Source organism: Amaranthus tricolor, chromosome 11 (genome assembly GCF_026212465.1).
Source record: "Amaranthus tricolor cultivar Red isolate AtriRed21 chromosome 11, ASM2621246v1, whole genome shotgun sequence".
NCBI classification, from domain to species: Eukaryota; Viridiplantae; Streptophyta; class Magnoliopsida; order Caryophyllales; family Amaranthaceae; genus Amaranthus; species Amaranthus tricolor.
In genome coordinates, this window is record NC_080057.1 from 25,525,493 (window position 1) to 25,552,155 (window position 26,663).

General features: G+C 31.1%; 4 protein-coding genes and 1 non-coding gene across 6 annotated transcripts; 4 read left to right on the forward strand and 1 right to left on the reverse strand.

Annotated features, from left to right (window-relative positions):
• Positions 1-180: 180 nt before the first annotated feature.
• LOC130826699 (class V chitinase-like) lies at positions 181-2,093 on the reverse strand. The gene is made up of 2 exons (XM_057692267.1): positions 682-2,093; positions 181-265 (listed from the first exon to the last, which is right to left on the reverse strand). The coding sequence occupies exons 1-2, from the start codon at positions 1,071-1,073 to the stop codon at positions 181-183; spliced, it is 477 nt and encodes a 158-aa protein (XP_057548250.1). The 5' UTR covers positions 1,074-2,093.
• Positions 2,094-3,610: 1,517 nt separating this feature from the next.
• Positions 3,611-5,715, forward strand: LOC130826700 (class V chitinase-like). Its single transcript, XM_057692268.1, has 3 exons — positions 3,611-3,635; positions 4,525-5,523; positions 5,687-5,715. Exons 1-3 carry the CDS (start codon positions 3,611-3,613, stop codon positions 5,713-5,715), a joined length of 1,053 nt encoding a protein of 350 aa, XP_057548251.1.
• A 3,638-nt stretch (positions 5,716-9,353) lies between these two features.
• TRNAQ-UUG (transfer RNA glutamine (anticodon UUG)) lies at positions 9,354-9,425 on the forward strand. Its single transcript has one exon. It is a non-coding gene; the product is annotated as a tRNA-Gln (tRNA).
• A 3,618-nt stretch (positions 9,426-13,043) lies between these two features.
• LOC130826734 (enolase) lies at positions 13,044-18,148 on the forward strand. 2 transcript variants are annotated; one of them, XM_057692299.1, is made up of 16 exons: positions 13,044-13,213; positions 13,303-13,389; positions 14,272-14,335; positions 14,473-14,537; positions 14,627-14,674; positions 15,092-15,178; positions 15,296-15,376; positions 15,452-15,634; positions 16,106-16,180; positions 16,269-16,409; positions 16,561-16,755; positions 16,882-16,932; positions 17,023-17,111; positions 17,187-17,238; positions 17,324-17,380; positions 17,817-18,148. In XM_057692299.1, the coding sequence occupies exons 2-16, from the start codon at positions 13,324-13,326 to the stop codon at positions 17,895-17,897; spliced, it is 1,335 nt and encodes a 444-aa protein (XP_057548282.1). In that variant the 5' UTR covers positions 13,044-13,213; positions 13,303-13,323; the 3' UTR covers positions 17,898-18,148. The 2 variants fall into 2 exon arrangements, with proteins under 2 accessions (XP_057548282.1, XP_057548281.1); XM_057692298.1 differs by having other exon boundaries at positions 13,044-13,389.
• A 1,140-nt stretch (positions 18,149-19,288) lies between these two features.
• LOC130826735 (enolase-like) lies at positions 19,289-25,385 on the forward strand. The gene is made up of 15 exons (XM_057692300.1): positions 19,289-19,504; positions 21,449-21,512; positions 21,644-21,708; positions 21,787-21,834; positions 22,061-22,147; positions 22,285-22,365; positions 22,441-22,623; positions 23,310-23,384; positions 23,478-23,618; positions 23,717-23,911; positions 24,410-24,460; positions 24,548-24,636; positions 24,719-24,770; positions 24,848-24,904; positions 25,064-25,385. The coding sequence occupies exons 1-15, from the start codon at positions 19,439-19,441 to the stop codon at positions 25,142-25,144; spliced, it is 1,335 nt and encodes a 444-aa protein (XP_057548283.1). The 5' UTR covers positions 19,289-19,438; the 3' UTR covers positions 25,145-25,385.
• Positions 25,386-26,663: the final 1,278 nt, after the last annotated feature.

Consider the following 26,663-nt stretch of genomic DNA (forward strand, 5'->3'; position numbering starts at 1 on the left):
GAGATGAACGTTTGACTAGTAATGTATAGTTGTGTGTGCTCCTACTATTTAGTTGTTAGTTTGAAACCGAGAGACGATCTTTGAAAGGAGTATGTTGGTGATCTAACTCTAACACAAGGATCATGAGATATATGAGTTGGTTTACCTCACCTTATTTATGGAAAGTTTTATGTTTGATCCTTACCACGTGCATCTCACACCCTTCCTCCCCTCCCTTTTTCCTTCCCCTAACGCTATGACCGAGAAAAACGATACCGTAGGTAACCTTCAAAAAAAAAAAAACTCTTAACAAGATCTAATTGCATGCATAATAAAGAACATATTATAAACTAAGAATGAGTCTACTTTAATAATAAAAAAACAAAGTACGTATATCTGACAACAAAGAGTACTTAAAAACTTAGCTTGCACAAAAGTTACATGCTTATATAATATATATATATATATATATATACAATGGAAATAAAAATTAGTTGATTATATTATAGAAAATAATAAAATGACACATAATTAGAAGAGCATACATAAATATATATGTATGTTTATTTTCACATGTAAACAAACTTTAAGAGCAAGTCAAAAGCAATGTGAATATTCTAGTTATGGTCTTGGTGGAGACAACACGCAAAATAGCCGCGCGAGGCCATTTCCCTGGCATATTTAACCTTAGTAGAAATGGACCTTTTGTCATCATAACAAATCCAAACTTGATCATCATAGCAGTAATCAGCTACATAATTTTCATCGTATTGATGAACAGCGTCCTGCTGTTCAATAAATGTCCTTATGCGATCATAGCTGCCTGATGCACCGAACAGTACACCATTATCTCGACCGAATATAGGAGCTAAAATACCACGATTGCGAGGGTTTTCGAGCTCATAAGCATACCCATAAAAGGGCAATCCGAACACGATCTTTGCAGGAGACAAACCGTTATCAATCCAAGATTGAACCCCAGCACTTCCGGAATCCATGCCCAGCTGCTGGTTTTCAGTATTTACAGGTACGAAAAGTGGAGCATGGGGCATAGTGACTCCACCGTTACCGGAAACATTTATGTCATAAGCCATGACATTAGCCCAATCTAGGTTAGCGTTAATGGCATGTACGGTAAATCTAGGGTTAGGCGCACCCCATGGAACATTTGCTCTATTATAAAGAGCAGCAGTTAACACTTAACAGCAAATTCAGATCTCTACGCCTGATTTCCGCCCGGAAATCAATGATCAATTGTCCTAAGTTGTTCATTTCGTCTACACGACTCTGATTTTCCTTCAAATACAAGTCAATTCCATCGAAATTATATCTTAAAGCTTGGTCTATTGTAGATCTAATAAAGATCATTCGAGTATCCTGTTCTCGACTATGTTGTTGAATACATTTGAATCAACGGTTGCTCCTCACTTTTACGTTTCCGTTCCTTTGTCTCACAATGTTCGGAAATGCAGCTATTCTTTCACAATGTTTTGATTATTATCTAAACAGTAGCTACTACTGATCATCATCTTTGCATTATGAAGCTGTTATTTTGCAATATCTACTGTACGTGAAGGTGGTACTGTTGCTAATAGTGCAGTAGCTAATGTTCCTTATCTTTGCACCATAAAATTGCTACTATTGCGTATTAGTTAGCTTCATTTGTTGTCACATTGATTAACGATTTTTTTTGTCAACGCAAAGATAGGTATTTCCAAATGGATTCATTCCCAAAAACTCATTATTATTTTGAGAAAAGAACCAAGCTTTAGGAGATTTGAGTCAAACGGTGTTCAAATTCAACACTAAATTTAAGTATTGTTGGTAAAATGAACATAATCCAATTGGAGATAAACAAGGCTTATGAAATTGAACAGGTAAAAGAAGGTGTTGAGCATTTAGAATATATAGACCTAGGAATTTAGTATAATTAACATATTTCTGATTTATTCCCAAGCACCGTAGTAAGGAGGAAATGATGTTTTAGGAAAGAGCATCTCGCCTAGAATTAATATTAAGTTCAAACAAAATCATCTTGTTACTTTGTTCGGGTTTGAAGATCGATTTCTCGGAGTTCTCGGTGGTGTACATAAGCATGGTTCTTGATTGTCATATGTAATTTGTTTTCTTCTACAAACTTGTAACTTTATTTTATTGTTTATTTAATAAATAAAGTAACATTTTACAACAAATAATGTGACGAATCGTCACCACGCAACAAATTGAGTTAACACCCTTAAAACAATTATTGATACAGATATCGATCTTTAGTCGTTGTTTGTTGTTGCCTTATTAATTTAGTTCATCTATAATATGCAAATATATTGGGTACGGTGATGATGATAACATGCGTGCCAATATAGTAATAATTGAATTTACGATAGTATGTGCATTTGACGTACTAAATATTAATAGAGTTATTAATTTTTTCATTTTAATTAAAAATTCAAAGAATAATAAGTTAAAGAGAAATAGTATCAGATTTACTCCATGATAATTTACCTGCATTGCTGGAACTCGAACTCATGATCGATGTAAGCTAGCTGTGAAAAATGCCTCTTAATTTGTGAATGAAAAATGAAAAATGAGAATGAGAATGAGAATGAGAATGAGATTGGAAGAAATGGCTGTTATCGTTGCTCTTATATACTATTTCAGCAACTTACAAAGTCAACTTAATGCAAAACTACCTAATTTCATAAATCACCCAATTATTAAATTAATACTCCCATCGGTAATTTTAAATTTAGCTAATTTCATAAATCACCCAATTATTAAATTAATACTCCCATCGGTAATTTTAAATTTAGTTAATTTCATAAATCACCCAATTATTAAATTAATACTCCCATCGGTAATTTTAAATTTAGCTAATTTCATAAATCACCCAATTATTAAATTAATACTCCCATCGGTAATTTTAAATTTAGCTAATTTCATAAATCACCCAATTATTAAATTAATACTCCCATCGGTAATTTTAAATTTAGCTAATTTCATAAATCACCCAATTATTAAATTAATACTCCCATCGGTAATTTTAAATTTAGCTAATTTCATAAATCACCCAATTATTAAATTAATACTCCCATCGGTAATTTTAAATTTAGCTAATTTCATAAATCACCCAATTATTAAATTAATACTCCCATCGATAATTTTAAATTTATCTATTCATCATAATCTATATCCTATATACTATTTCAGCAACTTATTACAAAGTCAACTTGTGATGAATTTTGCATTAATTGATTTTGCAAAATTATAATAATGTGATGAATTTACAAGTGGAGGTGGGAAGTTGATTTTTTAAATTACGCTCATTGGAGTACTAATCAATTAATTTTGCATTAAATTTATTAATTTTGCAAAATTATACGGATATAGGATATAGATTATGATGAATAGATAAATTTAAAATTACCGATGGGAGTATTAATTTAATAATTGGGTGATTTATGAAATTAGGTAGTTTTGCATTAAGTTGACTTTGTAAGTTGCTGAAATAGTATATAAGAGCAACGATAACAGCCATTTCTTCCAATCTCATTCTCATTCTCATTCTCATTCTCATTTTTCATTTTTCATTCACAAATTAAGAGGCATTTTTCACAGCTAGCTTACATCGATCATGAGTTCGAGTTCCAGCAATGCAGGTAAATTATCATGGAGTAAATCTGATACTATTTCTCTTTAACTTATTATTCTTTGAATTTTTAATTAAAATGAAAAAATTAATAACTCTATTAATATTTAGTACGTCAAATGCACATACTATCGTAAATTCAATTATTACTATATTCACATTATATATATAAACTAAATTAACAAGACAACAACGAACAGCCACTAAATTAAAAATCCATATATGTAACAATAATTGTTTTAAGGGAGTTAACCCAGTTTGTTACGCCGTGAAAATTTGTCACATAATTACTACGTGGTCCAACTCGTGACTCATGCCCAAAAAACTACGAGGTAATGAGCGTTGACTTGCATACATACTGGATAAGGTATCTCTCAAATGTTTAATTCACCATTTTGACACTTAAATCACCGTTTAATTCATCAGTTCTCTCAAATGTTTAGGACAAATTATAAAGACAACAACCAACACTTAATAAGATTAGAAATGTCAAAATGGTGAATTAAACAGAAATTGGCAAAAATTTAATGAAAATGCTACGCCAGTTAGATAAGGCATAAACTGGATGCTACTATGTAGAAAAATCTTACAAAAGTGCTACCACTGGCGTTTCATGAAAGTTCAATGCTACCATGTGGAATCTCCCTATATATATATATATATATATATATATATATATATATATATATATATATATATATAATTAATAGAATTTAGTATTCTTTTTTTCCATATTTTGTTAGAGTAACTCTTGTGAGAGACCGTTTTTCGGTGAGACGACCTCAAAACAAAAAGTACATATGCTTATTATATCAAATGGGATATTCAATCCATATATGGGAAACGTCTCACGGTGAAACCGTCTCACTCAAGAATTTGTGATTTTATTATGCGTGCAGACGCAGTGAAGGGTGGATATTGGGCAGAGGCCGGTGGTCTAAGCGCGAATCAAATCCATTCAGAGCATTTCACTCATCTCTTTGCTGCATTTGCTACACTTAATCAAAACAATACAATTTCACTTAGTGGTGAAATTGCTGAATTTCCTAAAATTGTGAAACAAAGGAACCCAAACGTAAAAGTGCTTCTATCGTTAGGAGGAGCAGCCATTGATTCAAATGTATTCAACAATATGGCTCGCGAACAGATTACTCGAATGATCTTTATTAGATCTACAATAGACCAAGCTCTAAAATTTAAGTACGATGGAATTGACTTGGATTGGGAGGGACAGAGTCGTATAGACGAAATGAATAACTTGGGACAACTGATCATTGACTTCCGGGCGGAAATCAGACATAGGGGTCTGAATTTGCTGTTAACTGCTGCTCTTTTTTATAGAGCAACTGTACCATGGGGTGAGGGCAACCCAAGATTCCCCGTACAAGCCATTAACGCTAACCTAGATTGGGTTAATGTCATGTCTTATGACATTAATCTTCCCAACAACGAAGATAGAGTCGCTAAGCCCCATGCTCCACTTAAGTCACCATCACAAATAGTTAATTCCGGAAGTGCTGGGATTCAGTCTTGGATAAATGAAGGTTTGTCTCCTGCAAAGATTGTGTTTGGATTGCCCTTTTATGGGCATGCTTGTAAGCTCGTAAATGCCCACAGTCATGGTATTTTAGCTCCTATAATCGGTCCAGATACTTCTGCGTTCGGTGCATCCACAGTCAGCTATGATGGCCTAAGGACATTTATTGAACAGCAGGGTGCTGCTCATCAATACGATGAAAACTATGTTACGGACTACTGCTATAAGGATCAGGTTTGGGTTTCTTATGATGACATAAGCTCCATTTCTACTAAGGTTATATATGCCAGGGAAATGGCCTTGCGCGGCTATTTTGCGTGGTGTCTGCACCAAGACCATAACTGGGATCTTTCTAGAGAAGGTACGTACGACTATGTATATAACTATATATATTATATCCAAATGGACTATTTCTTTAGATTTATTATTTCAACTAGCTAGCTAGTATGTACACCCGTCAAATTAAAATGTACACTCCGTAATTATTTATTTGTTTGATTGTTTTCAACATTATATTGATGCAGCTTCACAGGCATGGAATCAACCTAATTAAAAGCACTATATATGCGCGCATGCAGTAGGATTTAATTTGTTTTCACCACAAATCACGATCAGATCATCATCCATGCGCGCACACCAACTGCATGAGCGCGTACCTGCGTGCTTCATTTCTATCTTTATTGTTTTATTTCTAGAATATTCACATGGTTTTGACTTGCTCTTAAAGTAAGTGTGTTTACATGTGACCAAAATAAACATTTACATATATTTATGTATGCTGTTTTAATTACCTGTTATTTTATATTTCCTGTAATATACTCTCTAATATAACTAATGCTTTCTTTTATATTTCCATTGTATTTATATCTAAGCATGTAACATTTGCGCAACCTAAGTTTTGTTGTAAAATATATGTACTCTATTATTTATTATTAAGCTTGACTCAGTCTAATTGGTCTATACTATGTTCTCTATTATGCAAGCAATTAAATCGTGTTATAATTAGATCACCTACAAACTCATCCTCTCAAAGATCGTCTCTCGGTGTTAAATTAACAACCAAATAGTAGGAGGCACTTACAAGTGAGAACCACACATACATTAATAGGCCACGACCTACACTAAATAATAACCCGATTAGTTAACAAACTAAAGTGATAACAGTCATAATTTAATTAAAAAATACACATTTAACATTATTTGACTCACAAAATTGTTCTGCGGAGTTTTTATATTTTGAAAACAACACATAAATATTACCATTTTATCATTATTTTAATCATATCAACATAATTTTAATGTTTATAACACTATTTAATCTATGTGCTATTTTCGATCATAATAATTTCATGAGCACTAACAATAGAATTATGAATTTAGACAAAGAGAGGGAGAAGTATTTCCTCAATTCACATTAATTAATCTACAGCATGCTACTGCCCGTACTTTAATAAACCATATTATGAGACCCAATTTAATAAATGGAAAATTTCTATACAAAAACCTAAAAATATTAACAAATACATCATCAAACTAATCAAAGACAAAAAAATTCACCATTCACAACTAAAATAAATTCCAAAAAATCAACTATCCTAATTATATTCTTCAAATTTTTAAAACCTAGAGAAAACAATATAACAATAAATTTAACATCCTCCCAATTTCAAAAGTTTATATCCAAAAACCCTAAATCAATTATCTAAACTCTTATTTCAAGAAATTCAAACAAAATACCTAAATCAATTATAGAATGAAATCACAAATCAATTAACACTCTAATGAAGTAAATTGCAATAAATTATATATAAAACCCTAAATTTAGAAATTTACAACCAATTAAACCAAATATCCTAAATTGATTAACAAATATGGTTTAAGGTATTGTATAATCATTAATCATGAATAAATAAACAATGTTTAACAATAATCATTCAAAGAAAAAAATTCTATAACAATTGAAATTTAAAACTTTTAGGGAAAGAAAGAAAAAGAAAAAAAAAAGTATGTACTTTGGGGTTTGGTGGGCGACTGGGCGGTGGCTGCAGGCTGGAGGCAGCGGCAGTGCGAAAGGGGCTGGGGGTGGGCTGCCGGACGTGATACGTCGGTGAAGGAGTCAGTATTATACCATTATTCAGTCGCACATTTGACATTCCTAAAATATAAACCGATCAAACTTGAATGGCATAACTAGCAGAAAGTTACTCTATGACGACATCACCCAATTTATTACTAGTGAAAGAAGTGATCAAGCCTGTGCATGTACCAGCGGAACCACGTAGTAAACAATGGAGTCATTTAATCCATTTAAATTTTAATAGTTGATATTTTTGCTTATTAAATTTAAGAGAAAAGTGTTACAAACTATCTAAAAAAACTTATTATCGTCGTCATATTGAGGAAGATTGTAAGGCAATAACCCACATCCATAAAGAATGATGCAGCCAAAGAATCTTTCGACTTCAAAAATATGCTTAAAACATAGGATCCTGCATGAAAACGATTGAGTGAAGTCAGAACAGCAAGCCTACAATTTACCACACAAGCTTGGCCCTTAGGCATAAAATTAAAATAATTATAAAACATATAACTAAAAAAATAGGTAAAAAAACAAGTAAAAGCATGATAAGCCAAAGGCCAAGAACAAGAACGCGAATAAATGAGTGTTAGTAGTTTAAGTCATGAGTAAGGTGTCTCCAATTGCTTCTATCTCTAATTAAGTCCTTGTGGAGGTTTAAGTCATGCAAGTCATTTTATCAAAAACTAATTAGAATATTTTTTGTCAAAAACTACCTTTAAAATTTACTTTTTTTTGTCAAAGATAACCTAATAAATTTTGTAGGTAATTTTTGCCAAAAAATAACTTGTAAGGAGTTTTTGACAAAGGTAAGCTTTTTCTACATAATTTCTAATAATTTTCCTTCAATTAATGTATTTTGCTATCAAATTATTTTCAAACAATTTAAATTTAACCCAATTTAACAGATTTTTAAATGCACCCGTGAGTCGAAACTTAAAGCGTGAACTGAGGTGATTTTTTAATTACTGCCCCTAGTTATCTATGCTACTCTTTCCGTTATTTTAAGTTTGTCCAATTTGATTTTTTTACACTTATTAAGAAAAATAAAATTTTTTATTGTAGTGGATATTATTTTAATTAGATAGTGGTGTAAAATAATGATTGTATTGGAAATATGAGAGAGAAAATTAAAGTAAAACAAAATTTAAAGAACAAAAAATGAGTGAAAGAGTGAATATACTAGAGAAATAAGGAAGTGAGAGAGAGAAATAAGGGTATGTTAGGGAAAAAAATTTTCCAAAAATAGAAAGTATTCTAAAGTGGATAAACTTTTAAAACTACCCGTTATAATAAGATGGACAAACTTAAAAGAACAGATGGAGTATTAATTAAAAAAAAAGTCACCAAGTCATGGAAAGACATAAGATATAGTATTAAGTTGTTAAATATTGAAGCCTTTGTTATAACTTTAGTTTGCATAGTAAATACATAACAAGGTAATCATCATCATCAACTTAATATTTTATTCGATTAAAAATAAAGTGTGAATGAGAAAAGATGATAGATAATTTATATGCATATTTCCTGCAAAGAGAGTACTGGAGAAGTGTGGTCAATTTTATCCTCTTAACATTATGAGTTCTTAGTGCTTTTTTTTATAAAGTAGTTTAAATATCAGCAATATAAAAAAAGGTGTATTATATTATTCGTTAGACTTTAAGTTTTTAGGAGCGTTTTTTATCTTTTGCTCGGGGGGCCAAAAATGAATGGAAAAGCCCTTGTTAGTAATATGATATCACAACATAATTTTTTTTTTATTGTAAACTTTTGGTGGTAAAAATATAATAACAACGTTTCATTATCCCATTGTTCCCCCTCATAATGAAATTTAAAAATTTAGATTAAATGTAAATAATCTTATCTTTATTAGCAATAGCTATCACAATAAACTATTTTACCAATTGAAAAATACTCAAAAAATATCAATGTAATATCAAAAGCTATGAATAGTGATAATCATTTAATCAGTTTAATATAAAGTCAATAGAAAAGTATGTGATGGATCGGAATCCCACCTAATAAAAGTGTCCATTAACTAATTTAATTATATCAAACATACACTAAATTCTTTTCAGATATGTATCTTAATATGGTAAATTCCCTAAATATAAGGTTCTATGGTGTAGTGGTTAGCACTCTGGACTTTGAATCCAGCGACCTGGGTTCGACTCCCGGTAGGACCTTTTTTATATTTTTTATTTCTCGAGCGATTTGATGGTTTTATATTTATGGCCGCAGACTAGGATTAAACCCCAAGGAAATGAACAAATTCCAGCACATCTTGTATGAAATCCGTTCTCGTGAAACAACAAACAAGTCATGTGAGACAGCTTCAATAGAATAGTAGTGTTTGAAAATTTTTTATTGCATACTTTGAATATTAAAACACTTATCTTTTGAATATGGGCATATTATACAAGATTTTTTATTTTAACACAAATTATTGTATGAGAAAATCTAACTAAAAGATGCGTCTTATATTTGAGTTAAATAGTTCATCTAATATATATTATTAGAATATAAGCTCTTTATTTGAGATAATTTCACGAAAAACGATTTCTCACAAGACTAACTTTTATTTTCAAAACAATTGATGTTTTGTTGTTGACATTTTTTGACCTTAACAACAACGAAGGGGAAAACAAAATAAAGTTGTCATCATCTATTACAATAAGTTACTTTTTCCAAAACCTTTTATGATATCTTTTATGTCTTTTAGTCAGTTTAGGAATATATATTTTTCTTATATATAAAAAATTATTTAGGTCTCTTATTTTTCATTTTGGTAAAAAAAGATGTTTTTCAAATTGACATTAACTCTATTATAAATAGAATTTTATCAAATGTTGAATAATTCTATACTCATTTATAGAATTAATTGTGTAGATGAAATTAAAAAAACGTTAAAATGTACGGATGAGATTAAAAAAAATAATAATTCATTTCACAAAATTAAAAAAATTTAAATTAAGAGAAACAGACAAAATAAAAATAATTCAAATTCAATAAGAAAAAAAAATATAAAATATTTATTTTCTTGTTTTATATATAAAATGTCTGAATAAGAAACTTAATGGAACAAAAAAGTATTGCCCTAAACTCGAAAAGTGTGGTTAGGTAACAGATTGCGACTAAAAAAGAAACAACGATATGGATATAGAATAAAACATTAGGATATTCGTTAGGAGTATTGTACTTTACTACTTTTAATGCCTTTTCTCTCTTTTTTTTTTTTTTTTTTAATTTAATTTAATTTTATTTTAGCTTTTAAGGGGCCACATTACCGACTTATGATGAGTGATGACCCTCATTATTTTTTAGAACGTGTCTTAGTAAATAACGGTAATTTTAATAAATTTATTTTATGTGATAGAATTTGATAAAAAGTGAGTTTTATGATTTTAATTTACCTTTATTGATTTTGTTTATTTAACTATTATTTATTTTGTCTTTTGCAATAATTCACAAATTACGGTGATTAATCATAAATTTTTGTATCTTTAACAATCACTAATCACTAATCACTAATTGCTAATCAGCCCCTGAACCCGTTGGCTCTTACTTTTAACTCATCCATTGAGTTTGACCCGTATTCAGAATACCATCAAAGATAAAGTTTAGGGTAATTATAAATGAAAATAAATGTAAATTGACCGGATTGAAAGAGTATTAAAAAGTATGTTTTTTTAAAAAACATTAAAGTTGATTTTTCACTGCAAATTAGAAAAATTAGGTTAGAATTAAATCTAAAATCTTACTTGATCATAAAGTCAGTACTCGTATATACTCGCCAACTTAAATAAAACCCAATTATGTTAAAAGTTGGATTGATTTAACACAAATTTGTGAAAGACGGTCTCTTTATGAGACCATTTCTAATTGTGCCGGTCTATTATATATTTTTTGAAATATTGTAAGTAGACATTAAAAATGATGCAAGTAAGCATTTAAGATATTGTGAGTAAGCATTAAGAATACGGTAAATAAACATTAAGAATAATGTAAATAGATATTAAATTTTAATGGACTAGACTTAAAGTCTCTCAAAAAGACGATTTTCCAATAGACTAAAGGCATAAAGCAGTATGGCATGGTTCATGGAAACGGGCAGACGGCAGCCCATATGTTCTCTTACGCTATATTCCACGCTTAAAGCAATGAGATCAATGCTAAATCTATAAATATATAAAAGTAGGAATTAATAAACAAAATATAATATTGAAGCCAAACAATTATTGGGGAAAAGGGAAAAAACAATTGAGAGATATATAGTATTTATAAAAAAAAAAGTCAAAAATTAACAATAATTTAGTCAAATGGTACAATCAACACAAAAATTATTTAGTCATGTATTTAAATTTCACCTTTCATTAATTATACATCATTGTGTTGATATAAATTGTTACCTTTTTTTTGTTCACATTATATTTAGTCACGTATAATAATTACAAAAGGTTGAACTAGAGGTATATATAGCTAGTATTTACAAATTTTAAATTTTTATTTACAAGTTTATAGTTTATAATAACTTTATTGGTCTTATTACACGTTTTTCGTTCCTTTTTGATGTTTTCATTTACCATTTTGCACAATGTTAATTAATACTTTTACAAACAAAAAAAAATTGTCATATCACATTTTTATATACAATTAGTTTTGATCTTCTTAATTTTAACATTTTTAAATGATATTATTATGACATATTATTTTATTTTGACACTTTTATAATGGTTATGATTTTCACATGTTTTCTATTGACCATCTCGAAAAAAGTTTAAAGAAGATGCTCAAATGAGAAAAAAACAAATATTTATGGGTGTTACGATTATATGTAGATGCTTATAGAATGTATTTTAAAAGCTAATTTAGAGGAAATGTTTTGTAAATTGTAATTAGATGATAGTTTAAATCCTGGAATAATGTTGTCGTCACATATTTTTTATTTAATTTTTGTTTCTTTTGATGTTTAACTATTTAAAAAATATATTTGAGAATATGTTTCCATTGTAGTATAGAGTTGCTTAATAAGATGCCTAAATATCACTTTTTATGGGAGTCACTCTTGAAACATCCATTTACATGACATGACACTATTATAGACTCAATTTTAAAATAATTATACCCATATTTCCGTTATTAATTTTATTATTTAAAAAAAAAAAATTGATATTAATAATGAAATCTTTCACCCATTTTTCAATAATCAAACATTTGTCCTTAGTTTGTTATCAGCACACCCTTTTATTTTATAATAATTCAACTTTTATCCTTAGTTTGTTGTCAGTATAGGTATGCTGACACCAAACTAAAGACAAAGATTGAATTATTAAAAAATAATTTTAAGTTGAGATTATTCACAACGGATAAGTGAAAGGTTGAATTATTAATTTTAATTTTTCCTAAATAAAATCATCATCATCATCATTATCATCATATCCAGTGTATCCCGCCCATTGAAAAATCATGAGCAAGGTTTGGGAAGGAAAGAACGTCGACAACTCATACCCATAGAGCGCGGCCAAAAAGTTCCTCAACTCAAGGAAAACAAAAAAAGTTTCTACAAGGAAAAAAATTAGGTGAAGTTGAAGCCACCTCCGCAAGTCTGCATCTAAAATAATAATAATAATAATAATAATAATAATAAAATAAACGAAAAAAGCAAGAAAAGTAGAAAAAAAACAACAAAACAAAAGAAAAGAAAAAAACAACAATAAAGAAATTTCCATGTATCCTCTCCCTTTAATGAAATATGTCCCGTTTTAATAAATGTATCCAACTTTAATTTTAATATAATAATTTTTTCATTAATCTCATCCACACCAAACAACCGTTGTTATTTTTTTCAATTTTTTATCAATACATTTCTCTCGCTCTAAACTGCCAAAAAAATAAATTTAGTGGTACTGTATAAAATAAACTAGTTGATGAAGAATCAAACAAAGCAAATCACGGCTATTAAAAGGGTTCAAAGGTTAGTCATATCTTCAGTCTTCTGCAGGGTATTTCACTCCTTCTCTATTCAACCATTTCTCGAACTTCTTTCCTTTTCGGTACTTTCAGATCGAATATATTTTCTCAACCATGGTTACCATCAAGTGCATCAAAGCTAGACAGATCTATGACAGTCGTGGGAATCCCACTGTCGAGGTATCATTTCTTCTCGCTCTATTTTCGTTATTTTTTCTTTCATCGTTATCATCGAATCAAATTTTTAGATTTGGCTTTTCATTGATGTTACATTGATTTATTTCCGTGTTTTTTCTGTTGTTTTACGTGATTTGATTAATTATATGAATATGTGATGTTGTTGATTTGAATGATTATTTATTTATTTATTTATTTATTTATTTTTGTAACTGTTGATAGTGGAGTATTCGGTTTTGTAACTGTTAATATTGGTGTTGTTGATTTGAATGATTTTTTTTGTTTGTATGAAGCTGTGGAAGTATATAGATTGCTTTTATAGCTACTGTGATGCTGTTGAAATGAACGCTATATTTTTGTAAATGTTTTTGGATGATTGTTAGGATTACAAGTAGAAGAAGTTTTCTTGTGATTTATTTCTTTTATGCATTTACGATTTTTAAGCTAATATTTCGCTATTTTGTGTTGATTTATTGTTGTTTAATTTATTTATGTTGACTGTGTTTTTAATTGCAAGTTTAGCTAATGTTAAGTTCTAAGTTTGACAAAAATTCTCTCAAAGTATTATTGTTGATTGTGGAAGTATATAGATTGCTTTTGTAGCTACTGTGATGCTGTTGAAATGAGCGCTATTTTTTGTAGATGTTTCTGGATGATTGTCAGGATTTCAAGTGGAAGAATTTTCTTGTGATTTATTTCTTTTATGCATTTACGATTTTTAAGCTAATATTTCGCTATTTTGTGTTGATTTATTGTTGTTTAATTTATTTATGTTGACTGTGTTTTTAATTGAAAATTTAGCTCATGTTAAGTTCTTAGTTTGACAAAAATTATCTCAAAGTATTATTGTTGATTGACTATGGTCATATGGATGTGTTTTTGAAGGCTGATGTTCATCTAGATGACGGAACTTACGCCAGAGCTGCTGTTCCTAGTGGTGCATCCACTGGTAAGTTTTACCTTCTCAAAACAGCTCCGATTTTAAGATCTTTGTGGTTCTTGAATGGAATACATTGTTTTATTAGGTGATTCGTCCTGGTTTTATGGTTAAATTCAGCTTAACATGTTGATAATGGTATTTTTCAGGAATTTATGAAGCTCTTGAACTCAGGGATGGAGGTAAAGACTATATGGGAAAAGGTGTCCATAAGGTTAGTTAGTGCTAAAATGGCATAGTAATTAGTTTCTAAGCTTGATTTAAGCTTGTTCATTGATTATATTTTATGTTTTATATGTACAGGCTGTTCAGAATGTGAATGAGATTATTGGCCCTGCTTTGGTTGGCAAGGTACTTTGTTCTTTTTTCCCTTGTGGTCATTTTCACACGGATCAGATAGCTATTGAATGGACTCTTATTATGGCTCAAAAGTTATTGACATTTTATTAAATTTTAATTTTAATAGTTATTTTTTTTTGTGACAAGGACATTATTGATTTTATAATTATTATGAAGTATTAAAATAGAAATAGTTGAGGCCCCATTCAAATTTAGATCCGATGAGTTTTATACTTTGCTTATGCTTGTGTGATTCCTTTGATTAAATGAAATTTTACTATATTTGTTCTCTTTCTATTTCGGGTTTATAAATTAGACTATTCTCAAACTCCGCTTAGGTGGTAAACAAGCTTGGGAGAAATCATATGTTGTTGGGATAATAGATTGTTTTTGTAAATAAGTAGTAATCAAGCTCATTAAATTGTGCAGGACCCAACTGAGCAAACTGCTATTGACAACTTCATGGTTCAGCAACTCGATGGAACTGTCAATGAGTGGGGTTGGTGCAAGCAAAAGGTATTCATTTAATTTCATAATCATTGTCTGTAAGGTGTTGGTGGATAGACTTGTAGGATTATAGTTTCTTGCATGTTTAATTTTCCTTCCTAATTGATGTTTTCTTACTATTGGAAGTTGGGAGCAAATGCTATCTTGGCTGTTTCACTCGCTGTCTGCAAAGCTGGAGCCCAAGTCAAGAAAATTCCTTTGTATAAGGTATGGTAATTTATCTCATCTAGAGCTGGTTCTTTCATTGTAATTTCAATGCTAACTGTGTTTGCTTTGATTCAGCACATTGCAGAGCTTGCTGGAAACAAGAAGTTGGTATTGCCGGTTCCAGCTTTCAATGTCATCAATGGAGGATCTCATGCAGGAAACAAGCTTGCAATGCAAGAGTTCATGATTCTGCCTACTGGAGCTTCCTCATTCAGTGAGGCAATGAAGATGGGCAGTGAAGTATACCACAACTTGAAGGTAGCCTTGCTATTTTCTCTTTCAATCTAGTAGTATAATGCAAATTCAATCTTGGTCAGTTCTGTAGCTCACTGTTTTGTATCTGATTATTCATGGTTTTTCTGCATATGAAATGTTTCCTTATAAGATTTATTTATGCGTTGGTTGTCTTCTCTTTTTGGGTTTACCTTACAAATCTGCATGTTTATTAGTCATTTTTTGAAGTCTGTTTTCATTTTTTAGATTTCATATTAATGGCTTGTGAATTAGGTTGACTACTCCTTTTCAAGATTGGAGAGCTCACAAAATATTTGCATACTGCTGTTGGTGAAAAGTTTTGTGATCATTGTTACTTGTTAGGAATAGGCACTTCACTCATGATGCTGATCCCAGTGCATTACAACTTGATGTCTGTCTAAATTTTGTTGGGCAATTGTCCTCCTTTCAGCTTAATCTCTAAATAGTTATTCTTTTTTCTGATTCCGTAACTAGAGTGTGATCAAGAAGAAATATGGTCAAGATGCAACCAATGTTGGTGATGAGGGTGGCTTTGCTCCTAACATCCAGGTAAACTATAACATTTATTATGTCAATTGCCTGTGTTTGTGATTTAAGTTTATAGTGTTTTAAAAATGCTTTTCAATTGAAACATCAGGAGAACAAGGAAGGTTTGGAGCTGCTAAAGACTGCCATCGAGAAGGCTGGATACACTGGCAAGGTTGTCATTGGTATGGATGTCGCTGCATCTGAGTTTTACAGAGATGACAAGACTTATGACTTAAACTTCAAGGAAGAGGTATACTTTGTTTTATGTTTTGACTTTATAAAATTTGATATGTGTAACATCCCCATATAGTATTCAACTGGGATTGTTTTTTTGAACCAAATATATGGAGGAGGGTGTTCAAAGCTTGATTATTGATTCTTCTACCATAATAATTTTGTAGAACAATGACGGATCTCAAAAGATCTCTGGTGATGCTCTTAAGGATTTGTACAAGTCTTTTGTCTCTGAGTACCCTATTGTGTCTATTGAGGATCCATTTGACCAAGATGATTGGGAGCACTACGGAAAGATGACCGCTGAAATTGGAGAGAAAGTACAAATCGTTGGAGATGATCTGTTGGTCACTAACCCAAAGGTTAGCATGAGATTACTTTACTCTCAAGTCTTGGGCAATAAATTTTGAATGTGTGGGACTTGTAACTCCGAGTTTTCCACTATAGACCTATTTTATAAATATTAAATTAATATTCATTCTTTCCAGAGAGTTGAAAAGGCTATCAACCAGAAAACTTGCAATGCCCTTCTTCTCAAGGTAAATATTTTTTTTCTAGTATAATATATTTTGATCCCTCAATGAACCGTAGGATGTTTTGACTGATGAATTTGTTTCATCATTGAACAGGTTAACCAAATTGGTTCTGTGACAGAAAGTATTGAAGCCGTAAAGATGTCCAAACGTGCTGGGTGGGGTGTGATGGCCAGCCATCGCAGGTTTGTGTATCTACATATTTTACTGATTATTTGACTGCATTTGGATGGTTGTCCTTATGATTTGCTATCCTGTAGTGGAGAAACCGAAGACACTTTCATTGCTGATCTTTCAGTAGGTCTTTCCACGGTAAGCCATATGTAAATTTGATTCTTAACACTCAACGGTCTCTTCTTATCACATTAACATTTTTGTTTGGATTTTTTATTGACAGGGTCAAATCAAGACCGGAGCTCCATGCAGATCTGAGCGTCTCGCCAAATACAACCAGGTGAGTTTCAGCCCTCCCTGTATAATTCTAAAATGGGGGCAAGTACTTTGCTAATTCAAGATGAAATTAAATAAACCTTTATGTTCTTGTCCTCCCTCTAAAACACACTAATAACTTTAAGGAAAATTGACTTTAACAATCCATTTTTTCACCCATCCGATATGGATAATCCCACCATTAGATTATTTTTTAATAATCTAACCTTTGCCCTTAATTTGCTTTCAACATACCCTTTTATTTTCTAATAATTCAACTTTTGCCTTTAATTTGTTATCAATATATCCTATTAGAATGCTGACAGCAAACTAAAGGCAAATGTTGGATTATTAAAAGATAATTCAAATGTGGGGTTCACGGCGAATCGGAATTAAAGTCAATTTTTCCAAATTTTCATTATCTTTTTGCAAACTAATACATTTTTCTTGTGTCTCTATAGCTCTTGCGTATTGAAGAGGAGCTCGGAGCAGATGCTGTGTATGCTGGAGCAAACTTCCGTGTACCCGTTGAGCCTTACTAAGGAGATAGAGATCTTTCAATCAGGGCTACTGAGTTATTGAGATATTGGTTTTTGTGGGAAGGCTTCTATGTATGTCCGTCAATGAATAAACCAAATGTAATGTTGCGCATAGACTTTTTTTTTTTTTCCAAAGTTTTGTTGAGAAATCGAACAGTAATATACTCGATGTTTTGGAAACCCATTGGAATGTATTTTGACTTAAGTTATATGTTCTTATGGAATGAATGAATATTAAGTTTGAGATTTTCTTACTAATGTTGTTGGCATCAAGCGTACAATTTATACATCTTGATTCTTGAGTTGGGGTGATTTTAGCTCGTCTTACTAAGGCCATTTGCTAAACAAACTTGCGATTTTATGTTCAGTTGTCAATTAGATGTAAAGGTGGCTAAATCCGACTCATTTTAATTTAAGCTCGGCTCTTGTCTTGCCCATTGCACAAATCTAATTGTTACTTGCCATCATCACACTTGTACCTGAATTTGTGCAAAATTTTATTAATATATAGTCTTGTATAGACTTGGCATTTTAATGAACTAAAGTTGGCATTTTAACTAAAGTAAGTGTGTTTGCATTATGAAGTTGATATTTTAACTATATCAAGTTGACATTTTACCTATATATAGTTGATATTTTATCAAGAGTAGACATTTTATCCATATATAGTCAGATGTTTTATAGTTGGCATTTTAACTTATCATAGTTGGTGTTTCAACTTAAGATAGTTTGTGTTTTAACTTAACATAATTACAATTAGCATTTTAACTTTAACTAGGTAGTGTTTTACCACACTAAAGTTGGGCTTTTAACTACTTAGTAGCTACTATTTTAACTTGATTTAGTTGTCTTAATACAATTGTTTTTTTAGCCTTTTAATATAGGTTTGGATTTCAGATTATTTGATTAGTTTTTCTTGATAATTTGATTAAGTTTTCCTTGATAATTTGATTAAGTGTTGATGGTTGAGAGACATGTAAGAAATGAGAAAGAAAACAATTTTCAAAAATAGTTATGTGTTTAAAGTTATTTTCTATTTTTATATAAATAAATTATAAAAATAAATTACAATTGAATAGAGCCTCCTAAGAGGCGTTTCTACGAAGGACCGTCTATTAGGAGACTGCCATGAATTATTTATCATTCCCTTAATATTCATCACAAGTGTTCTTTTTGCTTTATGTACTTTATTTAATATATTTATTCAATTTTTAATATGTCTAATTATGCATGATTAAAAATTATAAAAAATTAATATAAATAATTCTTACACTGAGATGGATCAAATTAAATCTCACTTGACTATATTTTATTAATTTATAAATTAATAATAAAATATAAATTAAAAGCGAGATGAATAATATTGTAAGGAACACACAAATTTTCATGGTGAAGGGTCCACGCTAGAGTTTGGTGAGGAGGCTATTAAAAGGGTTTAAGGTTTTTCATTCCATTTGCGTTACCCATCCCGCTTCTCCTCTGTCCAACCATCTCTCTCAAACTTCTTTCTTTTTGCTACTTTGAGATCGAATAGTTTCTCCGCCATGGTTACCATCAAGTTTATCAAAGCTAGACAGATCTATGACAGTCGTGGTAATCCCACTGTAGAGGTATCTCTTCTTTTTTCTTTCTTCGTTTTCATCGAATATCGATCTTTTCATTAACGTCAGATTTTTCGCTTTTTATTGATGTTACTTTTATTCATCTTTTTGTATTTATGTCATTTTTACCTGATTTGTTTGATTGTATTGATCTGTGTTGATGTTGAAATGAACGGTTATTTATTGTTTTTTATTTTTTATATTCTTCGTTTTCATCGCATATCGATCTTTTCATTAACGTCAGATTTCGCTTTTTATTGATGTTACTATTATTCATCTTTTTGTATTGATGTCATTTTTACCTGATTTGTTTAATTGTATTGATCTGTGTTGATGTTGAAATGAACGGTTATTTTTTTTGATTTTTATTTTTTTATACATATTTTTCTGGATGATTGTTGAGATTGTTATTGTCATCGGAAGAAGATTCATTTTGATTTCATTCTATTATGTTTTTTCTATTATGTGCAATTTTTCGTTATTCTCATGCTGATTTAATTTTGTATATTGAAAGTTTGGCTAGAGTCGTATACTCCTGAGGTTTTGTGCAGATTTGTAAACATAGATCTTATAATAAGCTATAAAACAAATTCATAAACCTACATTTTATCTTTTCCATAACTATAAATCTTATAAAAATGTTTTTTGATAGTTTTTTTAAATTTTAGTAAAAATGGATGAAAAAACAATTATTAGTAAATTTTAAAAAATACTTGATAAAATTTTGAAAAAATTACCTTGAATAATCCAATCTTTTTGTGATTTTTCTACAATAATTCCACCAATTAAATAAACATGTATGATCCAAATTTTGGGGTGTGTTCACACCTAGGTAACCAGTTACTTGTTGCTGGTCTTGTTACAAGTCACTTTGCAAATAAAAGAAAATTCATATAAGTTTAAATAAAAACCCCTACTCTTGCCACCCAGCAGTTTCTGCCCAATCTCCAACTGCTACTGGATTATTAACCAAATCATCAAATCATCACTTTTTCTTCATCTTCTTTTAAGTGTTCATCATCATATATTCATATTCAACAATATAATCAATGCACAATAATACTCAGACAAATAAATGTCTTAAAATTCAACCAAGCATCAAATTAAAGTGTTCCACTGTCTCCACTCCATTTCCCTCACCCAAAAGCCCACTATAATAATCTTAAAAACAAGGAAATAAAAAACAAAGTACTAAAAGAAATGAAGCTCTTTGTAAATCTTTGTAAAAAACAAGTTATCAAAATCAGCTCTATACCCGGTCAATCATTTAAAACTCAAAGTGATTATAATTAAAATTCAACTCTTCAAAAATGTCAGAATAACATGGGTTTTGATAAAGGAGAGGGAATTTAGGAAATTCTTGTTCAAGAAGGTTTAGCGTCTAAGTAGTGATTTTATTTGAGGGAGATGTTGATTTTGAGGGCTTTGTGCTAATTTTAGCCCTTATTTTTCTATGATGAGATTATTATAGTGTGCTTTTGGGTGAGGGAGACGGAGAGCAGTCAGAAGTCGAGAGGGGCTGAGTGGGGAGCACAGTGGTGGAAGGGCTCGGTGGTGGCTATGGTGGGGAGAGGGGCTAAGTGGGCACCAGTGAGCTAGGGTTGGGACAATTGGTTTTTTTTTTTTTTTTTTTTGGGCTAAATTACCTATAATGGCAGGTTACCAATGAGTGAGTTATGTTCACAGCAAACACCTCTACAAGTTTGGATTATTAACGGTTAATCAATAGGTGGTGTAATTGTACAAAATTCACAAAAATATTAGATTATTCAAGGTAATTTCATTTGTGTAACAAGGTCACTGTTGATATAAAATATTGCTATGTCCTTTTGAGATTGCTACTGTCAATATGTTGCAATGGTTATTCAATAGCAACCCTCACTCTTCCCTATGTTTAGCTCATGTTAAATTCTATGCTTGTTGACAATGGTTATTTGGATGTTTGTCTTGAAGGCTGATGTTCATCTAGATGATGGAACTTACGCCAGAGCTGCTGTTCCTAGTGGTGCATCCACTGGTGAGGTTTCCCTTCTCCAAGCTGCTGCGACACGAATATCTTTGTGGTTCTAGAATGAAATAGATTGTATTGTTACTTGTTAGGTTATTGGTTATATTCTTGGGTTAACTTGTTTATATTGGTGATATCAGGAATTTATGAAGCTCTTGAACTCAGAGATGGAGGGAAAGACTTCATGGGAAAAGGTGTCTACAAGGTTAGTTAGCGTTAAGTGGCGAGTGTAATTAGTTTCTATTCTTGTTCTTTGCTTATAGTTTTTGTTTCATGTGTGCAGGCAGTTCAGAACGTAAATGAGATTATTGGCCCTGCTTTGGTTGGCAAGGTATTTGTTCTTTTCCCTTGTAATCAATTTTCACTGGGATCAGTTAGCTATAGAATTTAATCTTATCGTGTTTGCTCCGCATCTATTTTCGGAATTTAAACAAGCAGTAACAAAGGTTGCGTACACCGGACGCTCATCGAACCCCACTTTGGTGGGAGCAAATTAATGCCATTAGGGTAATGTGATGTTGTATACATGTAGTTTTGAAGCTCATTACATGGTGCAGGACCCAACTGAGCAAACTGCTATTGACAACTTCATGGTTCAACAACTCGATGGAACTGTCAATGAGTGGGGTTGGTGTAAGCAAAAGGTATTCATTTTACTTCCTAATCACTTTCAGTAAAGATATTGATGGATAGAATTGTATGACTATTTCCGTGCATGTTTTTAGCATTATTTCCATTGATCTTGTTAATTTTGTTACTGATCTCCTATAATTAATGGAAGTTGGGAGCAAATGCTATCTTGGCCGTTTCACTTGCTGTCTGCAAAGCTGGAGCACAAGTCAAGAAAATTCCTTTGTATAAGGTATGGTGATTTATCTCATCTAGAGCTGGTTCTTTCATTGTAATTTCAATGTTAACTGTGTTTGCTTTAATTCAGCACATTGCAGAGCTTGCTGGAAACAAGAAGTTGGTATTGCCGGTTCCAGCTTTCAATGTCATCAATGGAGGATCTCATGCAGGAAACAAGCTTGCAATGCAAGAGTTCATGATTCTGCCTACCGGAGCTTCCTCATTCTGTGAGGCAATGAAGATGGGTAGTGAAGTATACCACAGCTTGAAGGTAGCCTTGATCTTTTCTCTTTCTGTTTAATTAGTTGAATTTGTTCTAGGTAGTTTGGTTTTGATAGTGATGCAAATTTAATCTTCACCACTTACATAGCTCAAGATTGTATGAAGAATATTATTTTTCTGTCTAGTAAATGCATCCATAAAAAAATTATTTGTGTGTTGGTTGTCTAAACTCTAGAGTATTGGTTTTGCCCGAAAAAAGTGCTTCTTCACTAAACAAGTCTTTGAAGTCTTTTTATTTTTCGGCTTTCATATCAATTGCTTATAAATTATGATGAATACGCCTTTTTATATATGAACGGTATATTACTTAATCTAATAGTAGTAGTTAAGACAGTTTGATGGAAAAACAAAGGGTGTTTTAAGATTTTATTATTTTAAAATTATTTTTATATTTTTATATTTTAAGTTTTTAGATGATAAAATAAAATAGGTGCTCAAATCTTAACAATAGACAATGGAGTAAAAGAAATGGAGATGATCATAACAACTTTTTAATCAAAATCTTTTTGCGGGCTGAAAAAATTATGATCCTTGCTACTTGTTAGGAATTGACATTTACTCCTTATGTTGATCCCACTGTGTTACAGTTTGATGTTTTTTCTAAACATTCAAGACAATTCTCCTATTTTGAACTTAACCTCTAAATGGTTATCTTTTTTGATGCTGTGATCCCAGACTGTGATTAAGAAAAAGTATGGTCAAGATGCAACCAATGTTGGTGATGAGGGTGGCTTTGCTCCCAACATCCAGGTAAATAATAGCATTTATCATTGCAGTTGCCCTGTTTGTGGTTTAAGACTTTAAGTTTATAGTGTTAATAATATTTCTCGGTTGAAACATCAGGAGAACAAGGAAGGTCTTGAGTTGCTAAAAACTGCCATCGAGCAGGCTGGTTACACCGGCAAAGTTGTCATTGGTATGGATGTCGCTGCATCTGAGTTTTACAAGGAGGACAAGACTTATGACTTAAACTTCAAGGAAGAGGTATGCTTTTTTTTTTTTCAAACTATTTAGAATTTTGGAGAACCTATTCCGCTGTTTGGTTGCTTAATATTGATTCTGTTACTCTTAAAATTTTGTAGAATAATGACGGATCACAAAAAATCTCTGGTGATGCCCTTAAGGATCTGTACAAGTCATTCGTTGCTGAGTACCCGATAGTGTCTATTGAGGATCCATTTGACCAAGATGACTGGGAGCACTATGGCAAGATGACTGCCGAAATGGGAGATAAAGTACAAATTGTCGGAGACGATTTGTTGGTCACTAACCCCAAGGTCAGCATGAGACTACATTACCCTTGGGCACATAATTTTGAATGCGTAGGACTTGTAGCAAACTTTGAGTTGTCTACTAAAGACCTATTTTAATTTATCATACTAATAAAAATGTTGAAAATGACAAATGTCATCCTTAGGAAGCCAGAAATTATTTTAGTGGGTGATAGTTGATTGCATGACAATATTTACGTAATTTCATTATTTTTAAAATTAGAGCTAAATTAGGTCAAATATTTATATAATTTATTATAGAAATTCTATATATCTAACCAGGGATTTGGTATATTTAATATAATGAAAAAGTGTTGTATTTAATATATAGTTTTTTAAAAAATCAATATTTAATTTGGTATATTTAATATTCGATAAATTTAATCACGATAATATATAATTGCATTATTCATTAAAGTTATATTTTTATATATTTTCTACCCATAAATTCATGCATTGCACAAGTTCTATACTAGTATTAATTGATATCCATTTTTGTTGCAGAGAGTTGCAAAGGCTATCAACCAAAAGACTTGCAATGCCCTTCTTCTCAAGGTATATAGTTGTTTAAGTATGGTTATATCTTGATGTATCATTGACGGGAGCATGTTGTGACTGATGATTTGTTTTATCATGGAATAGGTTAATCAAATTGGGTCTGTCACAGAAAGTATTGAGGCCGTGAAGATGTCCAAACGTGCTGGGTGGGGTGTGATGGCTAGCCACCGCAGGTTTGTTTTTCAACATTTCTTGCCGATTATTTGACTTCCGTTATAGATGCTTGTTCTTACGATTGACATTGCTTTTCCACAGTGGAGAAACTGAAGACACTTTCATTGCTGATCTTGCAGTCGGTCTTTCCACGGTAGGCCTTATATGAATTTTGAAATCTTAACCATCCGCAACCTTTTCTTTAACATTTTTACTGTTTTTTGTCGACAGGGTCAAATCAAGACTGGAGCTCCGTGTAGATCTGAACGTCTTGCCAAATATAACCAGGTAAATTATAGTCTTCTAGCCTTTTACATATCAATCTTCATACCGGTTTTGTAAGTGAATTTGTGCGAATAATGATTGATAATATTGTGTAGTCAGTTAAAAACACTTCCGAAAATTTTGATTTCCTTCACACTAATGCACTTCCTTGTGCCTATTTAGCTATTGCGTATTGAAGAGGAGCTCGGTGCAGATGCGGTGTATGCCGGAGCAAACTTCCGGGTACCTGTTGAGCCCTACTAAGGAGGTAGAGATTGAATCTTAAATTAGCAACTGAGCATCTGGTTTTGGTGACAAATTGAACACTAATTATTCGTCAATAAATAAATTTGACATAGTGTTGCGCAGCAACTTTCTTCTAAAATTTTGGTGACAAATTGAACACTAATTATTAGTATCAAAATATTTATGTTTTGGATTCTATTGGAAGATATTTTGATTTGAGCTTGTTTTTATGAAATGAATGAAAGTTAGTATTTTGATATGAGCTTGTTTTATATGTTTGGTATTTTCTTAATGATGTTTGCATTAGGTGTTTGGTGGATGTCTATTTTTTGATTGCCTTTTTACTTTTTGGTTGGTTAAAAAGCCACAAAAATTATTAGGTGGCTTTTAAGCCAAAAATGAACATGTTAGTTTTGTTGATTTTTTTTAATGGCTTCTGGTTTGCTAGTCTACTTTTCCTTAAATAAACTATCAACATGAAATATTTAACTTTATCAGGCATTTCTTAATTGCTTACTTATAAAGATTATGACTGCACAAGTAACACATGTTAGGAGGCTTAGAGGGCGTCTTTGAGGATTGTCTTTGACGTCCAAAGCAGAATTTATATATGGTGGAGTTTCTAGATAATGTGATTTCAAGTGCACTGTGGTCTTTAGTTTGGAAGATCTATGCAGAATTTTTTTAATATCGTGAGGAAGTAATATATGCTTATTGAATCTCAACTTAGTTTTGGGAGTTAAATGCTTTAAAGGAAGATACTGATGGGTACCTGATATTGATGGGCATACTTGTATTTTTAGTAAGGAATTGAGTTAGAGGTTAGAGTAACATCTTCCCACGTTTCTCCTTACCATTGGCGGTTATTCCATTACGGACTTTTCTAGGTTTTTCACCACTCTCTTAACTAATCGCTAATAGGTTTGCGTTAGTAGGGAAGGCTTTTCCTTGTATAACCTAGCTTGGAACACAAAATAGCTTATGGGTTTCATGAGAGAATTGTATACGATTTGGGCTCAAAGTCTGAATGATTCATGACACACGCTATTAATCGAAAATTTGAATAAGTAATTTTTGAGTTGTTAATTGTTGTATTTGCACTAGAGACATTAGAATAAGTAATTACTAGTCAATGTATGTTTCAGGCGGCATGATTCATCGCCAAAACTCTAATCATTTATAAGTGAAAGCTTGGAGGCTATGATAAAGTAATTAAACATATATATACAACAAAATATATACAAATGTTTTAAATATACAACTATATATATATATATATATATATATATATATATATATATATATATACATATCTATATATATACATATCTATATATATATATACATATATATATATATATATATATATATATATATATATATATATATATATATATAGATATGTATGTATATGTATATACATATATATATATATATATATATATATATATATAGTCGATCCAAATACACAAAAGTTAAACGTTAACGCTCACAACCCTCATCTACCACTACAAGAAAAGTTATTTTTAGCAACAGA

Coding starts and splice junctions, on each gene's coding strand:
- LOC130826699 (XM_057692267.1), bottom strand. CDS start 1,073: ATGGCTTATGACATAAATGTTTCCGGTAACGGTGGAGTCACTATGCCC. Junction 266..681: donor ATTTGTTATGATGACAAAAG/GTCCATTTCTAC, acceptor TTTTTTTTGAAG/GTTACCTACGGTATCGTTTT.
- LOC130826700 (XM_057692268.1), top strand. CDS start 3,611: ATGAGTTCGAGTTCCAGCAATGCAG. Junction 3,636..4,524: donor TTCGAGTTCCAGCAATGCAG/GTAAATTATCAT, acceptor TTATGCGTGCAG/ACGCAGTGAAGGGTGGATAT. Junction 5,524..5,686: donor CTGGGATCTTTCTAGAGAAG/GTACGTACGACT, acceptor ATATTGATGCAG/CTTCACAGGCATGGAATCAA.
- LOC130826734 (XM_057692298.1), top strand. CDS start 13,324: ATGGTTACCATCAAGTGCATCAAAGCTAGACAGATCTATGACAGTCGT. Junction 17,112..17,186: donor GTGATGGCCAGCCATCGCAG/GTTTGTGTATCT, acceptor GCTATCCTGTAG/TGGAGAAACCGAAGACACTT. Junction 17,239..17,323: donor TTTCAGTAGGTCTTTCCACG/GTAAGCCATATG, acceptor TTTTATTGACAG/GGTCAAATCAAGACCGGAGC.
- LOC130826735 (XM_057692300.1), top strand. CDS start 19,439: ATGGTTACCATCAAGTTTATCAAAGCTAGACAGATCTATGACAGTCGT. Junction 22,366..22,440: donor AGAAAATTCCTTTGTATAAG/GTATGGTGATTT, acceptor GCTTTAATTCAG/CACATTGCAGAGCTTGCTGG. Junction 24,905..25,063: donor GTCTTGCCAAATATAACCAG/GTAAATTATAGT, acceptor GTGCCTATTTAG/CTATTGCGTATTGAAGAGGA.